This window comes from Megachile rotundata, chromosome 1 (assembly GCF_050947335.1).
Source record: "Megachile rotundata isolate GNS110a chromosome 1, iyMegRotu1, whole genome shotgun sequence".
In the NCBI taxonomy this organism is placed as follows: Eukaryota; Metazoa; Arthropoda; class Insecta; order Hymenoptera; family Megachilidae; genus Megachile; species Megachile rotundata.
The window spans coordinates 14,664,060-14,685,192 of NC_134983.1; the positions used below are offsets into that span (position 1 = coordinate 14,664,060).

The window sequence follows — 21,133 nt, forward strand, 5'->3', positions numbered from 1 at the left end:
TCTTTTATGGAGGTCACACTCCGTTCGCGTGCATGCACACGCGGCCGTATAAGGAGCTTTTTCGCGAGGAGCTTTGTGAGCTGCCCGAATCAAACAGCAACACGCTCCGCTCTTTTTTGACGCTTTCGCTGGGGACTTTTAATTACGTACGAACTACGCTGCAGTTTGCTCTCGAGATTCTCTTTTTTTTCCCTCATCTATTCCCTCTTTATGCTCCTTTATTTTTTGTTTTGTTACATATCTCTTTTTTCTTTTTTACTAAACCTATTTTGTTGAGGGCCGAATAAAAGCCGACCTCTTTTGCCAGAATCGAAACCTTTTTCTTTATGTCTTTTGGAACGTGAGACATAAAGGTGATTTAATGTGGCACCAATTATCGAGCGTTAATGTTCAATTTTATTAGCAACGAATATCGAATTGTATTAGCAATGAATTATTTGTTATAGCAAATATTTTTATTTCTCTAAATATCATTAGATATTTTAGTAACTCTAAATAACCAATACATTTTTAGGCATCTTTAAATATCGCCAGATATCCTTAAAAGTTTCAATATTTCTGAATGTTTCAAAATCGTTAGACATCCAAATGTAGCTCCTCATGAATATCTCTAAATATCAATATACGTATACCTATATCAATATGAGTATTGATATCTCTAGAGACAAGTGGTCCTAGACATAAATATCCTTAGATCCAACTATAAAATTTGGGAGGTATAAAATGATGATGTCCTGAAATTTGGACATCACTAACCTATCAATCCACAAAATTTTTGACAATTCAACAACGTCAAAGAAGTGTATAAACCTTGTCCTGTGACGTGTTCAAAGTAGTGCACGAATTTACACCTCGATGAGTCTAACCCTAAGGTTAACCTATTCGCTCGACCATTCTGATTGCAAGATTGATCTGTTCAAGTTCACCCTTCGATGATTGTTCGCCGTCTTGCTGGAAGCTTTCACAGTAAGGGGTGGTAATCCCGTTAGGGAAAGTTTGCTCGTTTCGTTCGGCACGATTTACGAAATCGCAGCGGTGCGAAACGTTTGAGCAGCTTAAAATATCGCGCGATAGTATTGGACGGCAGTCGAGTGGTTGACTCGGTTAAGGGAGAACTACAAATGTTCCTGTATATCGAACTAAACTTGGCACAATATTAACTCCGGCTGTGATTTTAACTCCACTTCGGGCCGTAGTTGCTCAAACACAGTTTCATTAGGTTTTCGAAGCTGTTATTTCGCTGTGATCGAAACTTCCCATGTATTTTCTGCTATTCATTTCGTCGGGGGATTGAATCTCGTATAGGCGTTGAATCTCCGCCCTGAAATTGGCAAGAAAATATAAGTAAATATTGAAGATTTACGGGATCGAGTTTCTTGTTGCTTAAAACTGTTCGTCTGCACTTTTGGAGTTACGGCATGTTCACGTTGATAAAATACCCGATAACCGAGCGAAATTTCGATTTCCTTACGGCTAGACTCGATAAATGTTTTGGCACGTTTCCACCTGCAAATTCGCTCCAAATGTTTCTTTCCATTTTAATGTTCAATCTCGGCGATTTATTGATATACATAATATTTCAAACAGTCGTTGTTTGATGAACTTTTTTACAACTCGCACATGAATTTTTAAGCAGACTAATACTAGGTTGTCATTGCCATTAATTTTTTATTAGATAATCTACTATTAGCTTTTTATCGTTTCTATTAGCTGCTATTACATTCACTGAATTTATACATTTTCAGTTAGATAGTTATTAAGTTTCCTCTTGTAGACACTTTCAGTTAGTGTTAGCCTAAACTTTTAGTTGGTCATTTAACAGCTAAACTACTATTAGCCCTTCATCATTTATACATGTTCAGACTACCACATTTATAGTATTTATACATTTCCAGTTCGATATTTCCCAGGTCGATATTCACGTCATTTACACATTCGCAGTTATCCACATATTAAATTTTCATTATCAAAGCATTATCGATTAGACTATTAGGTTTTCATTATTTACGCATTTTCGGCTAGACTCATTAAGTGGCCATCATTCATTTCCAGTCAAACTAAATTCAAGGTTTCCACCATTTTTACTCTCCGGTTCTCGGCATGGAATCTTAATTCTTGATCAATATCACTCCGTCTTCATTTTGTCAAGCATTATATACACGTCAAGATACTGTCAACGGGGCCGCCCACACAGAACGGCACGCGAAACCGAATTTTTTACCACCTTCTGTTTGCCTGCTGGAACTTTGAATACATTGCATTGTTTTCCGCCACTCTTCTGTACAGTTCCAACTTGGATCAAGTAATCCATTTAAGCGATTCTAGTTTCCACGTTGCCGCCTACGCATCGATTCCCATGATACTGTCCACCGATAGAGCTTCCTACGCGCGTACGCGTGAATTAACAGCTTTAACCCAGCCAGCTTATCAACATTAGTCGCTAATCCAACTAACAGACCGCGTTCTAACCTTCTGACACTCGGATTTCTTCTATGCAACAATTTTACGATTTTAGTTCATATTGTAACAGGTTTTCTGTGTTTGTAGTTGTGGACGATGAATGGTAGACTCTTGTTATATTAGGGCTTGAACGCATTCGGCTCTACTCGGTTCTACTCGACCCTACTCGGTTCGGCTGAGCTCTAGTAGACTCTATACGGCCCTACTCGGCGCTATTCGACTCTACTCGGTTCTACTCGGCTCGATTGAGCTCTACTAGGCTCTACACGGTGCTATTCAGGCTTATTCGGCTCTACTCGGTTCTACTCGATTCTACTCAGCTCTACTAGGCTCTACACGGTCCTACTCGGGCCTATTCGGCTCTACTCGGTCCTACTCGGTTCTACTCAGCTCTACTGAGCTCTAGTAGACTCTATACGGCCCTACTCGGCGCTATTCGACTCTACTCGGGTCTACTCGGCTCGACTGAGCTCTACTAGGCTCTTCACGATACTATTCAGGCCTATTCGGCTCTACTCGGTTCTCCTCGATTCTACTCAGCTCTACTAGGCTCTACACGGTTCTACTCGGGCCTATTCGGCTCTACTCGGTCCTACTCGGTCCTACTCGGTTCTACTGACCTCTACTAGGCTCTACACGGTCCTGTTCGGTTCTACTCGGTCCTATTCGGTTCTACTCAAGTCAACACCGCCCTATATGATACTACTCGGTTCTTCTTAATCCTACTTAACTCCAGTTGGCTCTACTTAGCTCTAAAAGGCTCTGTTTGGTTTTACTCATGTTCTACTTGGTTCTTTTCAATTCTACACGCTTGTACTCAATTTTACCTGATTTTTCCGCCTGCATACGAATTTGAAAAATGAAAACATAAAAAGGGAACATCTATATGAACATAAAAAAAATCTAACAATCACGAAAACATCAAATCTATTAAAATAATAAATTCATCAAAATGTATAAAACGAATCAATTCCTGAATGGAACTCATAGTAAAACGATCGTTGCAATAAACGTCTGAACAAATCGTACACTAACTCCGTTTCACGAATCAATGTCAGTTCACGGTACGAATTCTGTTAACAACTATATTCCCCGATCGAACCACGATCTATAATCCGCGAACATTACCGCAAATTGTTCGCGAATGAAAAATCGTCACCTACATACGATATTCTGTCTTTTTCCCGCACGAAACAGCACGCGATCATTATTCAAGATCACCGGGTCTGTCCATTAACTCGATCGTCGTTGTTTCGTAACGCTCGTGCATTCTCGTAACAACTTTCATAGACACGACAACGGCAATATTTCATCATACGGCCGGTTGTAAACAATTTCCCCCGGGGGGCACTAAAAATAAGAGGTGCAAGCGAGCAGATAGATATCGTGCGACCGTTCAAGCGGCAAACTGCTTGGAATAAGGTCGACGAAGCCAAACGGGAGAAAAAGCCGATGATCAAAGCGAGAGCACGGCTCTCTATGGGAGTTTTGCGATTTCCAGGACAAAATATTGAGCAAATTGAGGCGGTCAATGGACAGCTGTTTTGACAGATGATTTTTGGATGGGTTTATTATGATTTTTGACTGTTATTTGTTAGTGAGATGAAAGGAAATTAGTTTTTTAGGAGTTCAGTAGGTATGTTAATACTTATTGCAATGTTCTCGTCTGCGCTCAGACTATCAAACTCTCAAATTCTGAAACTATTAAACTGTCAAATTTTCAACTGCTCAAATGCTCAAATGCTCAAATGCTCAAACTATCAAACTCTCAACTGCTCAAATGCTTAAATGCTCAAATGCTTAAATGCTTAAATGCTTAAATGCTTAAATGCTCAAATGCTCAAACTGTCAAACATTCAAACTCTCAAACTCTCAAACTCTCAAACTTTCAAACTCTCAAACTCTCAAATTCTCAAACCCTCAAACGTTCAAACTCTCAAACTCTCAAACCCTCAAACTCTCAAACTCTCAAACTATCAAACTATCAACTGCTCAAACTATCAAATTCTCAACTGCTCAAACTCTCAAATTCTCAAATGCTCAAATGTTCAAACTGTCAAACTGTCAAACTCTCAAACTCTCAAACTTTCAAACTCTCAAACTGTCAAACTCTCAAACTCTTAAAATCTCAAACTCTCAAACTTTCAAACTCTCAAACTTTCAAACTCTCAAACTCTCAAACTCTTATATTACCGTATGCTCAAACTCTCAAACTCTCAAACCATTAAATACCCAAACTAATATTCCAAATTATGAGCACTCTAAATTTCCAAGCTTCTAACCTTCCAAATTCCTAAATCTCTAAATGAACTCACGCCACATATATTTCCACTTACATAAGTTTAAACTATTTAATTATTAACTAACTCCACATACAAAATCATCGACTATAACTGACACTGTCAGACCTAAACAAAGACCAATTTTTGAGTACCCAAAAGGGATAACGGTATCGATTGAACTAACAATACAGTGGTCCGATCCATCAGTCCTTTCATCATCGGTTCCTTGAAACCGTTTTCGCAACAGATAGATCTAGACAACTCGTCAATGTTGATTAATTGAGCTTAGGATATCGTTCGTTTCGGATGCCCGCAAGGCAAACGTAGTCGTCGTTACTCATTCTCGAGTTCTGTTCGCGTGAAATGTTTATCGATCATGCAATGATCTGTTTCGCGAGCTAACTGCCCACATAAACTTTCCTGCATAACTGACAATACATTTCGTGAACGCCACATCCGCCACTCTTACTAGAAATTTTAGCGAGTATCGAAGAGAAATATATAATTAAATCGCGAAGATTGTTCGAACCGATTTGCATATTTAACTCGTTCAACGCGCTATGTTATCTTTATGCAGTTAATTGTGAATATATATTCGGAGAAGTTTATGGCAGAAAGTTTGAGAGTAGACCACACACGGTGTCGACTAAATGAGAAAGCTGGGAACAGTTTAAATTTAATCGGAAGTGAACCGCGGTTTCCTTCCGTGTTCAACGTCGGTTTAAAAGCTTTAGTTACAGGCAATTATTTAGTAATAGGTTAATAATAGGTTAGCTTGCAAGGTACACGTGGCTGTAACGAAGAACCAGAGGGTAAGGATCGATTGAAAGGCTTTACATAGCAAAGCCATAGTAAAGCATGCCCGGAGAGTTTCAAAGTAGCAAATCGACGAGAAAGCAACTTCCAAAAGTCAACAGCTGTTTATCCAGAATGTTTGTTTGATAATCTCGTTTTGCTTTGAGACGGCCAACATACTTTGAAAGAAAAATAGATCCCCAGCAGCGCAAACTAAAATGTTTGTCGAGATTTCCCAATAGGCGAATCCCTCGGATTTACAGTTACAAACTTTCTTTGCATATCTTTAAATTTCGATAAACATGCTGGTATTTTACCGTTTTAGGAAAATCTGTATGACAAATATATATGTGTTTATATTATTAATTTTTATTATATGGATTGGTATTTTATTTAGATTTTCTTAAGTTATCTGAAGGGTGGTTTTTCAATAATAAGTATAGTAGTCTCGTTATGAGAGATTTAGATATTTAGACAACTTTGAATTCTCTAGATTAGAAACTTCTTAGGTCTGGAATTATTAGATTCAAAAAATTCAGTTTAAAAATGAATTCCATTAAAACACTTCAATTTTAAAAATGGTCATGTGTGTAAAACATGTGTAAAACATGTGTTTTACCCTTCTAACCAGCCCCATTTTCAGTTCAGATTTGCATCCAAACCAGAGTAAATCTAAATAAAAATTTCGCAAGGTATCAACGAAAGTGCGGCAATAAAATCGTTATCAGAACGATCGAGCTCGTTTGGCAGTTGACCAATCAAAGCGTTTGCAGGGCACAAACTTGGTCAAAGGTAGGAAGAGTCAGCCGGTGTATCCAAAGGAACCTCGGATCTTTGATCATCCTAACAACGCTTTTTCAGACTATTCGTAGTTTAAACCTCCGTTCTATCACGAGCAATAAAACTAATGCGGGCGTTGATCACGCGTTCGTGTGTGTGTGTGTAACCCGATGTAAAAGGGCTGATCCGTGGAGCGAAAGAGGGAGGAGAGGAAGATACGCGCACACATAAACACGTGGATACGAAGAGAGGAAGAGAGACGAGAGATCAACTGACCCACTCCACCTTGGCTTGGCATCCACTCTCATCCGTTCTCGCAACAAACGCATCCGTACCTCAAACAAGCCCATACCACTGCTCGACACCCTCTACCACTTCACGGTCGTTCGCATCCTACTGTCTCACACCTCTCATCGACCGGTAAATCCCCTCTTTTCACTCTGCACCGCTCGATCCAACGTTTCCACCGAACATCCCGCGTCGGCGAAATGTTAATCCTCCGACTGTCTTCGGCTTCGAAGCTCACGACTACATTTTTACGCTGAAATGCTCAAATCACCGGTTCACAAGCTTACTATTAATTATGCAGTTTAGGTCATTTTTTTGAAACCCGTGATTTTGATAAAGGGACACAAGTTACTCGGTACAAATTATGTTAGTACTTATATATGGTACTTATTGTTAGTACGAATTATACGTCATTTTTTAAGGGGATGAATTAATGTGTATGTTTTATTTGGCCATTTGTTTATATACCTTTAAATTTCATTATCAGTATCATATGTGTATACATATATACATACATACGTACATACATATGCACGTACATACATCCATACATACATGTACACATGCATACATACATACATACATGTACATATACATACATACATCCATACATACATGTACACATGCATACATACATATATACATACATACACACATACATACACACATACATACACACATGCATACATGCACACATACATATATCAAAAGATTGTAGAAATGTTTTAATATTTTTTGTCCTGTAACATGTATTATTCAAACACATTAATATTTGACAAAATACACATACATCCCCAGATAGTTGAAACGTAATAACATTGAATAAGCCAGAAAACGAAAGACGCAGAAATCGAAGCTTTCAATTTGTTGAACAGGAGATTGGTAGCGGATAGCGGTACGTCGATGCAGGAAGCGAGAAAAACACGGATGCCGATGCAAAGAGGAAAGTATTTCGGTTCGACTTTCCTCTTCATCGGATTCCAAGCGTGGTAGTTCCCGAGGAAAAAAGTTGGCTCGAAGACGTATGTTCCTCGCGCCAGCGCGTCTACCGGCTCCGGATGAACCAGTTCTTGCCGCGTAGCAAGCACTTAAGCTGCGGCTTAACTGGGCTTAAAGCGTTGCTCGACTCCCTCCATTTTACTTCCGTCACGATCCGTTGCCTGACCGTTGCACTGCCGCGGCTTTTAATCGAGCTCCAACGGATTATCGCGACTCGCGATCTTCCATCAGAAACCTCTCGTCATTTTACATTCGGCTAAATGTTCGGTTGGAAAGCCTCTTTGCGGTATTTTTTAACGTCATCATTTACTGCTCAGCAGTGTATATCTATAACTACTGCAAATCGAAGGTTTAGGTAATGTTAAATCACTGCTTGAAGACTCTCACTGTTTCAAAAGTTCATTGTGGTAATTTACTATGAGAGTCTGCAGAAATCTTATTGTGAGAAAATAGGTAGCTTAACAATTTTTGTAGATTACTATTTTGTGAAATTTATTGAGAGACTTTAGATGTTAAGTAGACATGGCGTTTGATGCCAACTGTTTGACTCAAACTTGTTCTCTGTGAAGTCAATGTGGTCTTACTCTAACTTATTGCTTTTGAAGTTGACGTTGTCTGACTGAACCTTTGAAGATAATGAAGGGTTTTTCTTCAAATTCATGCATCTGAATGAAATTTTTACGATCCCCACATTTAGCTGAACAACTCCATTTGAGCTGCCTATAGTTCAAGAAAAGTTAGGATAGGTCGTCTTTGTTTCATATCAAAGCTACATATGTAATCTTCATTGTCACATGTGATAAATGAGCATGTTACCCAACTGCTACCTATAGTTCAAGAAAAGTTATGTCAGGTCATCTTTGTTCATATCAAAGCTACATATGTAGTCTTCATTGTCGCATGTGGTAAATCAGCATGTTACCCAACTGCTACCTATAGTTCAAGAAAAGTTATGTCAGGTCATCTTTGTTCATATCAAAGCTACATATGTAGTCTTCATTGTCATATGAGCTAAATGAACATGTTACCCAACTGCTACCTATAGTTCAAGAAAAGTTATGTCAGGTCATCTTTGTTCATATCAAAGCTACATATGTAGTCTTCATTGTCAGATGAGGTCAATAATCACATTACCCAACTGCTACCAATAATTCAAGAAAAGTTAGGTTAGATCAACCTTGTTTATACCAAAACTTCATATCTAGTCTTCATCGCCACATGTAAATAAACACGTCACCCAACTGCATACTGCCGCAAGGTTATAGCACATGCATTCTTAACAAACTTTCTTGAACTTGGTTGACATGAAAGATTCAAGTTTCTCATGCTTGCAAACATTTTGAAGTAATGGAACTTGCTCGTTTATCTTCCCCATTTGAACTCGGAGCGTTTTAACATCGAATCCAATGTCGAAGAGTCGCGAACTCTGAACTCTCTTTCAAGTGTTTCACTATCCTTGAAATTTCTGCCACTTGCAGGACCGCGAACGTTTCCGGTCCCCGGAGGTTTCCCATGAAACTCGTTGCTTTCAGAGGACTCGCCAGGATTTCCTGTTGAACTTCTCCCGTCATTGTGAACGTCTTAATATTTTAGTTGCCGGCTTCCGAAGATTCGGAACTTCCTGTCGACTTCCACCTCGGATATTCTCGACAGATTCGTGGAGATTTCGCGCCGCGGAGAATTCGAAATACCTCGAAACGGAGCAAGGTGCTCGATCGTGTTTACCTTGTAATTATGCATCGAACTCGCCGATCCTTTCGCAATTTCATCCGAGAAGCCAGATCACCCAGTTAGATCGATACGGCTGGTTAGGCTCGCCTTTGATTTCACGAGGATAATGAGGAAACAATTGCTAGATGGTAATCGTTTATAACATCTTTATGAATAAAAACGAAGTACTAAGTTTTAGAGTCTGATAATATTTTTAGATAAGTTTAGAATCATTTTTAACCGACTTCATTGGGATCAGATTTTCGAGAGCAGATTTTTATTTCAGTAAAACGAACATCATGGCAGGTTATTTATTAAATTCTGTGATTCTGTATTACACAGTTAAGTAAAATCTCGCTTGACAAGAAACCTTCAGAAGCACGTAGTAAAATAAAAGTTGACCGCTTTCAAGAGAGGCTAAAGAACGCCTGAAATTTTGAGTGCATTCCTGAAACTCTGTCATGTCAGGTATTCACTTTCTCGGGATACAATATTTCAAAATAGTTGCGTGAAATTTCGTGCGTTCCTGCGAGAAAAGGCAAAATCTCGAAGAGACGATGCGTCAGTCGGTTAAAGCGGGGCAATGATTAAGGAGAGAGAGAGGGGATGTCGAGAGCTATCAAAGACCCTCAATTTTTGCACGTTTCTCGGTCAATCTGGCTGCCGCCCCCTGGAGAAATCAAGACCTTCCGGAGAGTCGACTTAGGATATCCTTGCTCGTCGAATTCGATAAAGGGTCGCCGGAAATCCATCGTTCCTGCGATATACCTACTCGTTCCCGGGCCTCGATTGTCGAAAGATAGACCTTTGTGATTCTGTTAGAACTCCTCCTGGGTAACATCGCTGTAACTAGGTAGTCATCAGGGTAGCCTCCCGCATTCGAATTGGGGGATGGCACTTCCTACGTGATACGAAGATTGTACTGTATTACTTACAAACTTTAGGTAAACAATTCTCCAATTTACGAATGATCAAATATGCAAGTATACAAGTTCATAAATTTTGTAATTTCCAAATGTTCAGATTTGTAGATTTTTAAATTTGTAAGTTCCAAAATTACTGAGCTATAAAAACGTTATGTTCTCACATTTCTAGACTACAAATCCTTACATCCATAAATCTGTATGTCTTTGAACCCTTGTGTCCCCAAATCTCAAGGTTCTACGTTCCTAAACATCAAAAACTTTAAATCTAAAAATTGCTAAAGTTTCAAATTCTCGAATTTTCAAATTTCCAAATTTGTTCAATATTTTTGAAATAACGTAGTCGAAATGTATGTGTGAAGAGAAGTACTGTAAAATCGAACAGAACAGAATGGAAAGCAGAATGAAAAGCAGAATGGAGTGGAATGAAACGAAGAGTCAAGTAAATCATGGAAGAAGGATAGAATCGAAGGGTGGGATTCGAGAAGGGCCTTTGACTGGCGCATGAAGGGGACCAAACTAACCCCTCAGGTTTGCTCGGTCTGCAAGGGTGCGCGATATTGATTCTCGCCTACGCTTCCACCGACGACGTTGTACATTCTGGTGCAACGTAGGCTCCCTTTCGTTAAAAACAAATGTGGGGGAACAGTATGCTTCCACTTGATTTTGAGAGATCAAATATGCGTTCCCCGGAACTGTTCTGGTTCGACATTTTCCAATTTTTGATAACTCAATGTTTCAGATTCTCAAATTCTCAAATTTATTACTTCTCTGATTCTTAAATTGGCAAAATATCAGGTCCTCAAACTTATAGATTCTCCAAATTGCAACTTCTTAAAGTCTCAAATTCTCAAAATGTCAAACCCTCAAATTTTCAAACCTTCAGATCCTCAACTTCTCCAAATTTCCAGATTCCCAAGTTTCTACCTCTAAAAATTTTAGAGATTCCAAATTCTGGAATATGTTCAAATATCACATTCACTTAACCAGTATTCACTCTGTCGTCTCACAGAATTTTCGCCAATTTTTCCGAAAGTAATTCAGATACGCCCAATGTACATACCACCTGGTTCGAGTTTTGTGGTTGTCACCCTCGCAGACGGTGGCTCGTTGCACGTCTCAACGACCCACGACACGCTCGAGTCTTTCCTGCGGTCTTCTATCCTATCATCCCGTACCTGATAATCGATAACGATCGTTGCTCGAGTGGCTGTTCCGTGGGATAAGATCTTCAACACCTTTCGATAGATGGCGACCGATTTGCGATACTCGAACGGTTCACGGTTTCTAAAGTAAATCGGGATGTACAAACGCTTTCATATCGACCTTAAGAGGAGCAAAATCTTGGTAAAACTGCAAATCGTAGATAATTGCACCTCGATTTGTTTGAAATACTTTAGTTTCCCGGTAATTTATGCTTGTCATCGATGATTTCATCTCCGCGATGGCGTCTATCAGGTGCACCTTGGAAAGTTACGTGTAGTAGAGCCACGCAGCGAGGTTTCTCTATCAATCTCGACCGTTTAGCAACGTAACTCGACGTCATCGGTCTCGGTGAAGCGCTTTCGTGGCCCCTCTGCAAGTTGCTGCTTCACGCGATGATCTTATCTTTCACGGAGCAACGAGATTAATAACGCGAGATCGAGCTGCCTCGAGAGTTCGGCTCGGTCGCTGGAGAAAATAGGAGCAATGGAAGGATAAGAGAAAGAACGACGAGGCGGAGAGAAAGGGAAGGAAGCTGGCTGGTAACAGACAAATACAAGACAATGAAGATTAATGTTTCAGCTTCGTTCCCTGACCGTACTGTTAGCCGACAGCACCGTGCGAACGGGCTTTTCGATAATCTATAGGGACGTTCTTCCTTCCCTGTGGTTCTCCCGCCCATTCTCACGTTCAATTGCCTTTTCAATCGCTGAAACATACATCAAATTACTGCTACGCTTTTTTACCGCCAGGGTCAAGATGTTCATTCCAGTTTCATTATAAATCTTTTTTACTACAGTAGTAATTATATAAAATTGCAAATTTGCAACATTTTAAGAATCTTTTGTTGTCATGTCTTTGTCGAACTGTCTCTCATATTTGATTAAGATAAAATAAAATTGATTTATTAGTCGATACTTGCAAGTTGAATAACGAAGAACGTTTCTGTATGACTTCAGACCAGCAGTCGGCGTGACATGGATGTGAGCTTCACGAACGTATTAGAGGGGGCTCGCCAGTACTTCCAGGGACTGCCCGTACCGAGTACAGGTGGTGCGGCCGCGTCAGCGGAACACAACCTCGCAACATCAACGAGTTCCTCCTCGTCCACGTCGACGTCCCACGAACATGGCACGGCTTCATCCGTGGCTCCTCCGTCACCGGCACCACCCGCACCGCAAGCACCACCGCCATTATCGCTACCGTCGCAATCGAATCCGGCTAGCAGCAGCAACAACAGCAACAGTACCAGCAGCAGCGGTAATAGCAACAGCATCGATCAAGAAACGAGTCGATATCTCAGCGACGTCAGACCGTCGTCGGTGGACAATGCCGCTAGCAGTTCCAACAGTTTCTGGAGTCCGTCGGTCGAACCTTATCCTCCTCAACCGACCAGAGTCGAAGTCCCGGATACGAGGCCAGGCGACGAAAGCCCCTCCATGGAGGCGAGCTCCTCATCCAATATCATCACCTTAACGGAGATGCAACCGTCGAGTAGTAGATCCTCGTCCAGTTTCGTACAGAAACAGTCCTCGTCGTCGAGCTCGTCGTCTAACGATCTTCATCATCGTTCGCAGCCGACGACGACGGCCACCGCGCCGAGTTCGCCGCGTTTGCATCAAATGCAACCACCTCAACAACCTCATTCACCGGCCCCGGTATACCAGCAGCTGAACCCTGTCAGTAGAACATCGTTCTCCACCGCGGAAATACTCGCCTCGACGCATCAGTCGACCTATCAGACTGCCAGTGATCGACAGCCGCAATCGAGCGCGCCGGTCGTCGCACAGAGAACCCAATACTATCCCCGTTATCATCATCCGGACATCACGAAGAGCGCCCCGGTTCCGTTCAGCCAGAACTCGATCTATCAGTCGTCGAACGTGGCGGCGTCGTCGGCGGGTGGCATGCAACCGACAACGAGGACAACGCCGGTGGAACAGAGCAACGTTGGCTCCGTTTCCGGTCAAGGACGAACTCCGGAGCAAAGAGTGGCCAGTTCGTACGGCAATATCCCGGCGTCGAGCGCGGCCACGAATTACGGGCCGTCACAGAATTACCGTGTGCCGCAGCATCAGCAGCAACAGAGTCGATCAGGCTCGTCGAGTAACTCGCATTTGGACAGATCGCACCCTACGCGCGTCTCTTCGTCTCCGTCCTGTTCCTCGGCGAACCCGTGCAGCCCCCGTCATGCCGGCAACGCGAGTCACATTCCTTCGTCGTCTTCGTCGTCCTTTCAGAACCTTCCGGCGCACATTCCTACGTCGCACCTGCCACCTGCCGGAACCGTGCATCCTCAGCATCATCCTCAGCAGCAGCAGCAACAGTCGTCCCAGATGCAGCATCAACTTTCTAGTCGAATAAACGCGTCCCCGCATTCGATCGGGAACCAGTCGTACGGCGGTCGAATGATGGTTCACGGGGTCTCGGCGGCGTCCTCCTCCTCCTCGTCCTCCTCTTCCAGCGCAGCCTCCTCCTCGTCGAATCAGATGCCGCCGCCACCACCGGCGCTAAGCGGTTATCATCCCGTCGCTTCTCCTCACGACGTTCCTCATCACGCCACTCCATCGCCGCACAGACAATCTCCTCACGTGTCCACCCTGCACAATCCTCACGCCTCGCCTCATCACGCTCCCTCCCCTCACAGTAGCTTCCAGCCTCACTCGCCGACTTATCCGCCGCCACCCGCGGCTACCTCTACCCCTCACTCGTACAGCCTTCCGATCACGACGCAGCATTACCAGCCGAGCACCGGCTACGCCGCTAACCCGTACGGGATGCCGCCTCAGTCTTCGTATCATTCCTTCCAAAAGAATTCTCAGGCGGTGCACACTCAAGCAGCCGGTTACTATCCTCAGTCCGGTCGATCTCAAAGCCAGACGTATGTCCAGCAGATGCCGATGCCCGGCCCGCCGCAATCGATCTGCTCCGGAAGCGGAAACAGCAACGGTACCGGTTATCAGCAGAGCAAACCGGTTACGTACAATGGCGTTGACTCGAAGAGAAGTTCAATGGAGGTTCCGTACGGGTCCTATCGATCCCCGCAGACGTCCGTTCAGAGAGGCGGCAACACGCACAACCTTCCACCCATTGCCGCGCTGTCCTCCTATCATTCCAACAGGAGAGAAACCGCGGGCAAAGCGCAATCGATGCAACGGCAACGTGCCTACGCGGCGAGCACAACGAACAAAGTTTCGGTCGTAACGCCGCCCATTTCCTCCTCGATGGCCGCGCCTCAAAGGGTCTCCGAGTATCCCGTGACTTTGGCCGGCATGAATCACGCGATGCCGGTGAACGGAAGGACGACAACGGTGACGAATTCCTCTTACAGCCGATACGCCAGTCAACACGGTTACCCTACCTACGCCACCACCATGGCCCCCAGTCACCACGCCAATAATTCCTCCAGCAACACCACCGTCACCTCCATCGGCGTCAACGTCGTGAGATCTTCCGCTCCGACTACCTCGATGCACGCCTATCACGCGACCACGGACGCGACTCGCACCTCGTCCTCCTACCATCCGCAGCCCATAAGAACCAACGAGGATTACGGCTACAAAGAGTATACGTACCAGAATTCCTCCGCGTCCACTGTCCAGTCGACGCTCACCTCCTCCATCGTGACTCCTCCGTCGCAGACGAACGGAGTTCGAAAACGCGAATCCCCGTTAGATTTATCCGTGAAGACGGTGAAGACGTCGGCGGACTCGACCGCGCAAGATGACATAGAGACGATCGCGGCAGACAAACACGTCAGCAGTTCCACCGTCATTTCCTCCAGAAGCAACAACGCCAGGACGATGCTGCCACCCCCCGCGCAACCTCTTCCGCACACAGCCACGTATCCCGTCTACGATAATCGATCGTCGAACAACAACGGAAGAAGCATGTCGGCGACCGGCAACGTCAGAACCTCGACGCCTCAAACGGTTTGCGCGCCCAAGGTCGACTTCCTGCCGAATTTCAATTCCGCGCCGCTGCGTCACCACCACGGCCAACCGCACGAGAATACTCTTCAACGGAGAAGCTCGGCGCAACAGCTGTACGCTCCGCCTCCGCAGTCGCACTCCTCTCATCATCCTAATAATACCGCTCCACTGCCCCACATGTCCACGTTTAAAAAGACTTCACTGCCCACGACGCAGGTGTACGACGCGGTGACCGCGCCAGCGCCGCCTCCGCCGGCACCGTCATCCTCTTACTTGTCGGCCAACGATTCCGTTACCAGATCCTCCAGGTATCCGCCGTCTATGGTGGATCCCGCCAGGATAGGTCCGGCCGCGTTGCCCCTTCAGGACTATCCGCCGTCCGATCCGTCGAAATATTATCTGGACAGTAGAAACAAATTCGGCCAACCTCCGCCACCTCAAAGGGATCGGACTTCCTCGAAGAGACCCGGGGAGACGATTTACGGGGCCGGAGGGCCGAACAAGCAACCCAGGCTGGACATGTGGATTCAGCAGAAACTGTCGACGGCCAAGGCGCTGTACGAGCAGCAGAAACGGCAGGAAATGAATCTGCCCGTCCCTCTGCCAAACGGCACTCTGGTCGCGCCCAACACCTACGAACAGAGATCGGACAGCGGTTACTCGTCGTCCGAGTCGTCGAGGTATCAGCAAGCGTACTGTGATAAGAGGAGCTACGCGGATTCCAAGGTTACTCATAGTTCACCACCGTACAATCATCCCGTTATCACGAAGCCCGCGAACGTGCATTCTCTGCCGCAATCGCCGAGCACCGGTCATTCCGCTTATCCGAATTATCGACCAAGTCAGAAAGCAGCCGTCGCGCCGCCTCTCCTCGGTGCCGCTTCCGGCGGGCAGCCAGCGGAACCGCCGAGCAACACCGGTGCCGATAAACGAGTACTAAGTTTGCTGAGGAACAGTTTAGAAAATAAGCAACAGAGAGAGGAACAGCTGAACAGCCAACAACCTATCCTGGCTAATCATGGTCAACAGAGTTTCCAGAATAAGGTAAGTCGCGTCGAATAAAGAGAATCTTCGACGAGTTTGTCCGAAATGGACAGTCGTTTCGGATCGGTGAACCGTTTCGTGGAAACCACGAGGAAACTCTTGCGTGTTCATCGAGAGATTAATGTAAACGTCATTCAGGATGTCGCGTTAACTCGCGGAAGTAACAAGAGCTGTCTGTTGTTGGACTAACGGCGATGTTCTCTATTCCCAAAGGTTGTTGCACCGGTCGAGCCCAAAACGAACATCGGAAGACACAACCTGTCACCGTTCACGGCGGCGAGCTTGCTGGAACGAAACAGCAACACGCCGCCCCATTACAAGTTCCATGTGCCGAGAGCCGTAGACTCGATCACTCAGGAGGCCCCCCGTAGCTTGTACGGCTCGAGAGTAAATTCATCCGCCACGCTACCTGGCAAGGAAGCACTCCTGGGACCCCGAGGAGCCGAGAATCAGATTCACCGTGACAAAGACGACGGCCTCGCCGCCATATTAGCCGCCAAGATCAGAACTAAGGCGGAACTTAAACAGGTGAATGAAACGACGCTGTCTTATTGCTCTGCTCGCTTAACGCACGGATTACAGGTTGCTGATGTACATCTTTTTCTCCTCCATGTTCTTACCAGGTGGGAACTGGCCATTTTACGACCAAGCCAACTACCGTACTCTCTTTGGACTCCTCGTCAACGCCGAAAGGTATTTATGCAATTATTTATATATTTGATCAAGAGTCAGAGTGTATTCAATTTTATTTAGTGTGTTCAACTGTTTGAATAGATGGAGTAATAATACACGTGAAATGTTAAAATGCGTGTTCTTAGATATCCAGATTTATAGTCTTAAATCCAGATTCTAAGATACCCGAATTCATAGATATGCATGTCGATCCAGATCCCACATTCTTACATTTCCAAATCTCTAAATTCCTAATTCATTTCATACATTTTGGCTTCGATCACTTCGTGTGTCGCTACATTTTCATTTTTCCATCACATGTCTTTAATCAGAAATCGTTTTAATCCCAGAACCAGACGGTGCTGCCTCAACATCGACACCACAGTCTGGCTCATCGACAGGTAGTCCTCCAAAGTTGACCCGCGAGAAAGTGGCCTCTCTACCACCCAGAAGAAGACTGTTCTCCAGAACGGAAGAAGAAAACATGCCAGTGGCCGCGACGGTTCCTGTGCCAGTTCCTGCGCCCGCGATCGCATCCAGCGTGCCGGCGAGGGCCAGCGGATTTAGGAGCTCCTCCGAGACGTCGGTGTTCGACTTTAGGGAGAGCGACTCCGAGGGTGAGATGCCGGTTTTAGAAAGACAGACGCTCGAGGAAATGAGGAGAGACAGGAAACAGCTGACGAAAGTGCAACCACCCGTTCCTCTCAACGATGCTATGTGCATGGGTATGACCTCGTCGTCGGATCTCGTGAAAATAGAGCTGAAGGTAAAATTGATCTCAAATTACTTGTTCTGAAAGCTGTTCCCAATGTAACCTATCAATAGACTGCGGATATTGTATCAAAGTCTGCGTAGGTCAACTCATTTGTAAACATTGTAGTAAATAGAGTACATTATGTAAACATCGTTGATGTATCATAAATATAACATAGTAGTCTTATTAGTTCGTTCTAAAAATAACTATCTTCCTCAAGAGGAAATATGTTCTTCATTATGTTTATAATATCTAGGAGAACGACAAGATCACCGAAGTGGACACGTTCTGGGCCAGCACCTGCGACAAGTTCATGGAACAGCTGCGTACAGGAGACGCGATGAAGAAGAGGAGTCGCAAGAAGAAGGTGAGCTGCACGATCACGTCGAAGCTTGAAGACCCTGGCAACGACAGTAGCAAGGAATCCGATGCCAACACGTCCCAGATCAAACCGGAGGACATCAAGAAAGAGATAGAGGACATCGACTCGCCTATAGACGTGAAAGAGGAGTCTCCGGAAACGCCGATGAAGGACGACGAGGCCCCGATGCTGAAGGAGGTGAAACTGGAAGTGAAGGACGAACCGGAGGTCGGCAAGGAAGAAACGAAGAACTCGAGCGAGGAAGAAACGCCCGTTATTCGACGGGGCAAGAGAAAAGGGAAGAAGGACGACAGCGATTGCGAGGAGGAAATAATATCTAGGAAAAGGAGAGTCCGTCGAGGGAGCAGGATCAAGTTGCAGTCGTCCAGTGGTAGCGAATCCTCCAGCGAGGAGAGCGATGGTAGCACGGAATTTGGTCACGGCTCGACGGTGGCCGACAGGTTGAGAGCCAGAAAACGCACCACGCCGAACACCGTGGAGTCCGAAGGGATGAAGCTAAGATCGAGGGACGCGACTCCGCAGAAGGTCAAAGGGGAGAAGGAATCGAAGTGCTCCACCTCGAAGATCCCCACGACCCAGAAGCTCAAACCGAAGCCCCTGTTCGGGGACGGCAGCGACTTCAGGCCAGGCTGGGAAGAGGAGGTGTACGTGTACAAGAAATCGCTAAGGATGCCACCCAGGTTGATCACCGTGTCGAAACCGTCGAGGTTCCACAGGTTATCCACCTCGTTACCGGATCTGGACCCAGGTTCTCCGGCTCTGTCCGTGTCGATGGACAGCTCCGACGTGTGTCTGGGAAGGAAGAAGGTGGTGGATAGCGACGCGGAATCCAACTACAGCTTCAGCACCGCAACCTATGGGCTAGGTAGCAAGATCGACGACGAAGAAGCCACCTCCTCCACCACGATCTCCTGTCCCCCGAAGACTACCAAGTACTCGAAGATGGAGGGTGGGTCTATCGTCGACGTGCTGGCTCAGAAGGTGGGGACCAGCAAGAAGGAAATGAAGAGGAAGCAGAAGGAGAAGTTGGATAAAAGTGGAGGCAAGATGCTCCTGAAAGGCAGCAACGAACCGGAATTGCTTGCGACTCCCAGTTTATCGCCGTTGCTCGAAATACCGAAAGGTAAGTCACCGATGAAGGACAGCAAGTTGCTGAAACCCATCAAGGTGACCGACTCGTTCCTGCTCGGCTACTTCCGCAAGGAAACGGTCAACAACTTCAGGGACACGTTCAAGAACAATCATGTTCTACCGAACGAGTTCTCCACGCTGGTGCTGAAGAGCAGAACGAGGACCGAGACGAGGGTGCTGAAGAAACAGGCGACCATCAGGGAAGTCTTCGGGGAAGATAGGCCAGCCTCGGCGCCTCCGATGCAGAATCATGACGACACTTCTCAGGACGACGATTCGCAGAACGAGACGCCGGAGAACACGTTGGGTAAAGTGAAGACGTTGAAGCAGAAGGTTGTTTCGCGTCTGAAGAACGCCGGTATCTTGAGGAGTCACAAGGCGATCATGAACTCGAAAAGGCATCTGCTGATCGCGAAGAGGAGAAAGGATCTGTTGAAGTCGTTGGCCGAGAAGAAGCTGCAGAGCCTGAAGACGGAAGCGGACGAGGAAGCAACGCACGAGGAAACGAACGAGACGCAGGAAGCGGAAAACAACGAGCTCGACGATGAGACCAACGAGACGGAAGTTCCTAACAAGAAGAAGCTCAAACTGCGCACCACTCGGCGAAAGTTCCGCTCCGGATTCGACTACATTCGCAAGAAGAAGAAACCTTTGAAGAAGGACGATACGATACCTAAGGAGAGAAAGAGGGTATGTTTCAATTAACAGTGCACGATTTCTACCGACAAGCAGCCGATGATTTATGGAACGTGTGTCTTACAGCAAGTACTGACGAGGCCGAGTCCAGAATCCGTCGCGGACATCCAGACGGAAATTAGGACCTGGGTGATCAAGAAGGGGGTCGGTGAGACGATGCTGCATCGAGCTGCGAGGCTCGGATATACGGTAAGAAATATTTGATTATCTGCGGACGCAAATAGGGACCAAGGTGCATCTGACCTCATTTCCTCCAGAATGTGAACTGAATTATTCTATGTAGTGTAAGAGATGTGAGATGTAGGAGTAAGGTGTAAATCTAATGCAGAGCATCACTAACAGCAAATCTCGATTGTAACCCATCCAAACAAAAGTTCTAATTAGTCAATGATCATCCGACAAATTGTCACTTACCTCAGTCTAAATTACATGTTTGAATCCTGTTTATAGGATGTGACGGCGTACTGCTTGGAGAAGCTTAATAACGCACCGAGTCCCAAGGATAACGCAGGTTACACCCCTCTTCATGAAGCATGTTCGCGAGGTCATCTTGAAATCGCGAAGCTGTTGCTCGCATACGGAGCGAATGCCAGTGAAAGTGCTAATGGAGGAATCAGGTAACTTGTTCTCCCAAATTACGCATCGTTTAACACGTTATCTACCACACTCACCTCTTAAAAATTTCATAAGACATGTACAGCATATAACAATCTAAATCATTGCAGTAACAATTAGTTTGTTATTCAAACATTGCAGTACCACTTAAGTGTAGTTGTTAAAACGTGTTCTTATGCTGCAGGCCACTTCACGAAGCGGCAGAAAATGGTGCTACCGAGCTTGTACGCCTGCTGCTTTCATATGGAGCTGATCCTCTGCTGGCTACTTACTCTGGGCAAACTCCACTGATGCTAGCTGCAGACACTGATGCGTACTCGATTCTGGAACAACATTTGGATGACATTCAAGGACGTGCGAGCACACCGTGGTCGTTTGGTGGGCCGTCTTCAATTTTTGGTAAGTTACGAAGACCTTATTATTAACATTGTTAACAATAATCTAACTGCAATATTGTTAAGACGTCA

The 21,133-nt window shown here is 45.2% G+C and overlaps 1 protein-coding gene across 6 annotated transcripts in view; it reads left to right on the forward strand.

The window, feature by feature from the left end:
• The window catches only part of LOC100877383 (uncharacterized), a 361,812-nt gene that overhangs the window by 335,055 nt on the left and 5,624 nt on the right, over window positions 1-21,133 (forward strand). For all 6 annotated transcript variants that reach the window (XM_076534898.1, XM_076534904.1, XM_012297573.2 and 3 more), the window contains 8 exons: window positions 12,400-16,416; window positions 16,630-16,944; window positions 17,040-17,109; window positions 17,439-17,854; window positions 18,099-20,045; window positions 20,118-20,240; window positions 20,502-20,668; window positions 20,851-21,065. In XM_076534898.1, the coding sequence (XP_076391013.1) occupies window positions 12,418-16,416; window positions 16,630-16,944; window positions 17,040-17,109; window positions 17,439-17,854; window positions 18,099-20,045; window positions 20,118-20,240; window positions 20,502-20,668; window positions 20,851-21,065 (7,252 nt within the window). In that variant the 5' untranslated portion in view covers window positions 12,400-12,417. The remainder of the gene's footprint in view (window positions 1-12,399; window positions 16,417-16,629; window positions 16,945-17,039; window positions 17,110-17,438; window positions 17,855-18,098; window positions 20,046-20,117; window positions 20,241-20,501; window positions 20,669-20,850; window positions 21,066-21,133) is intronic.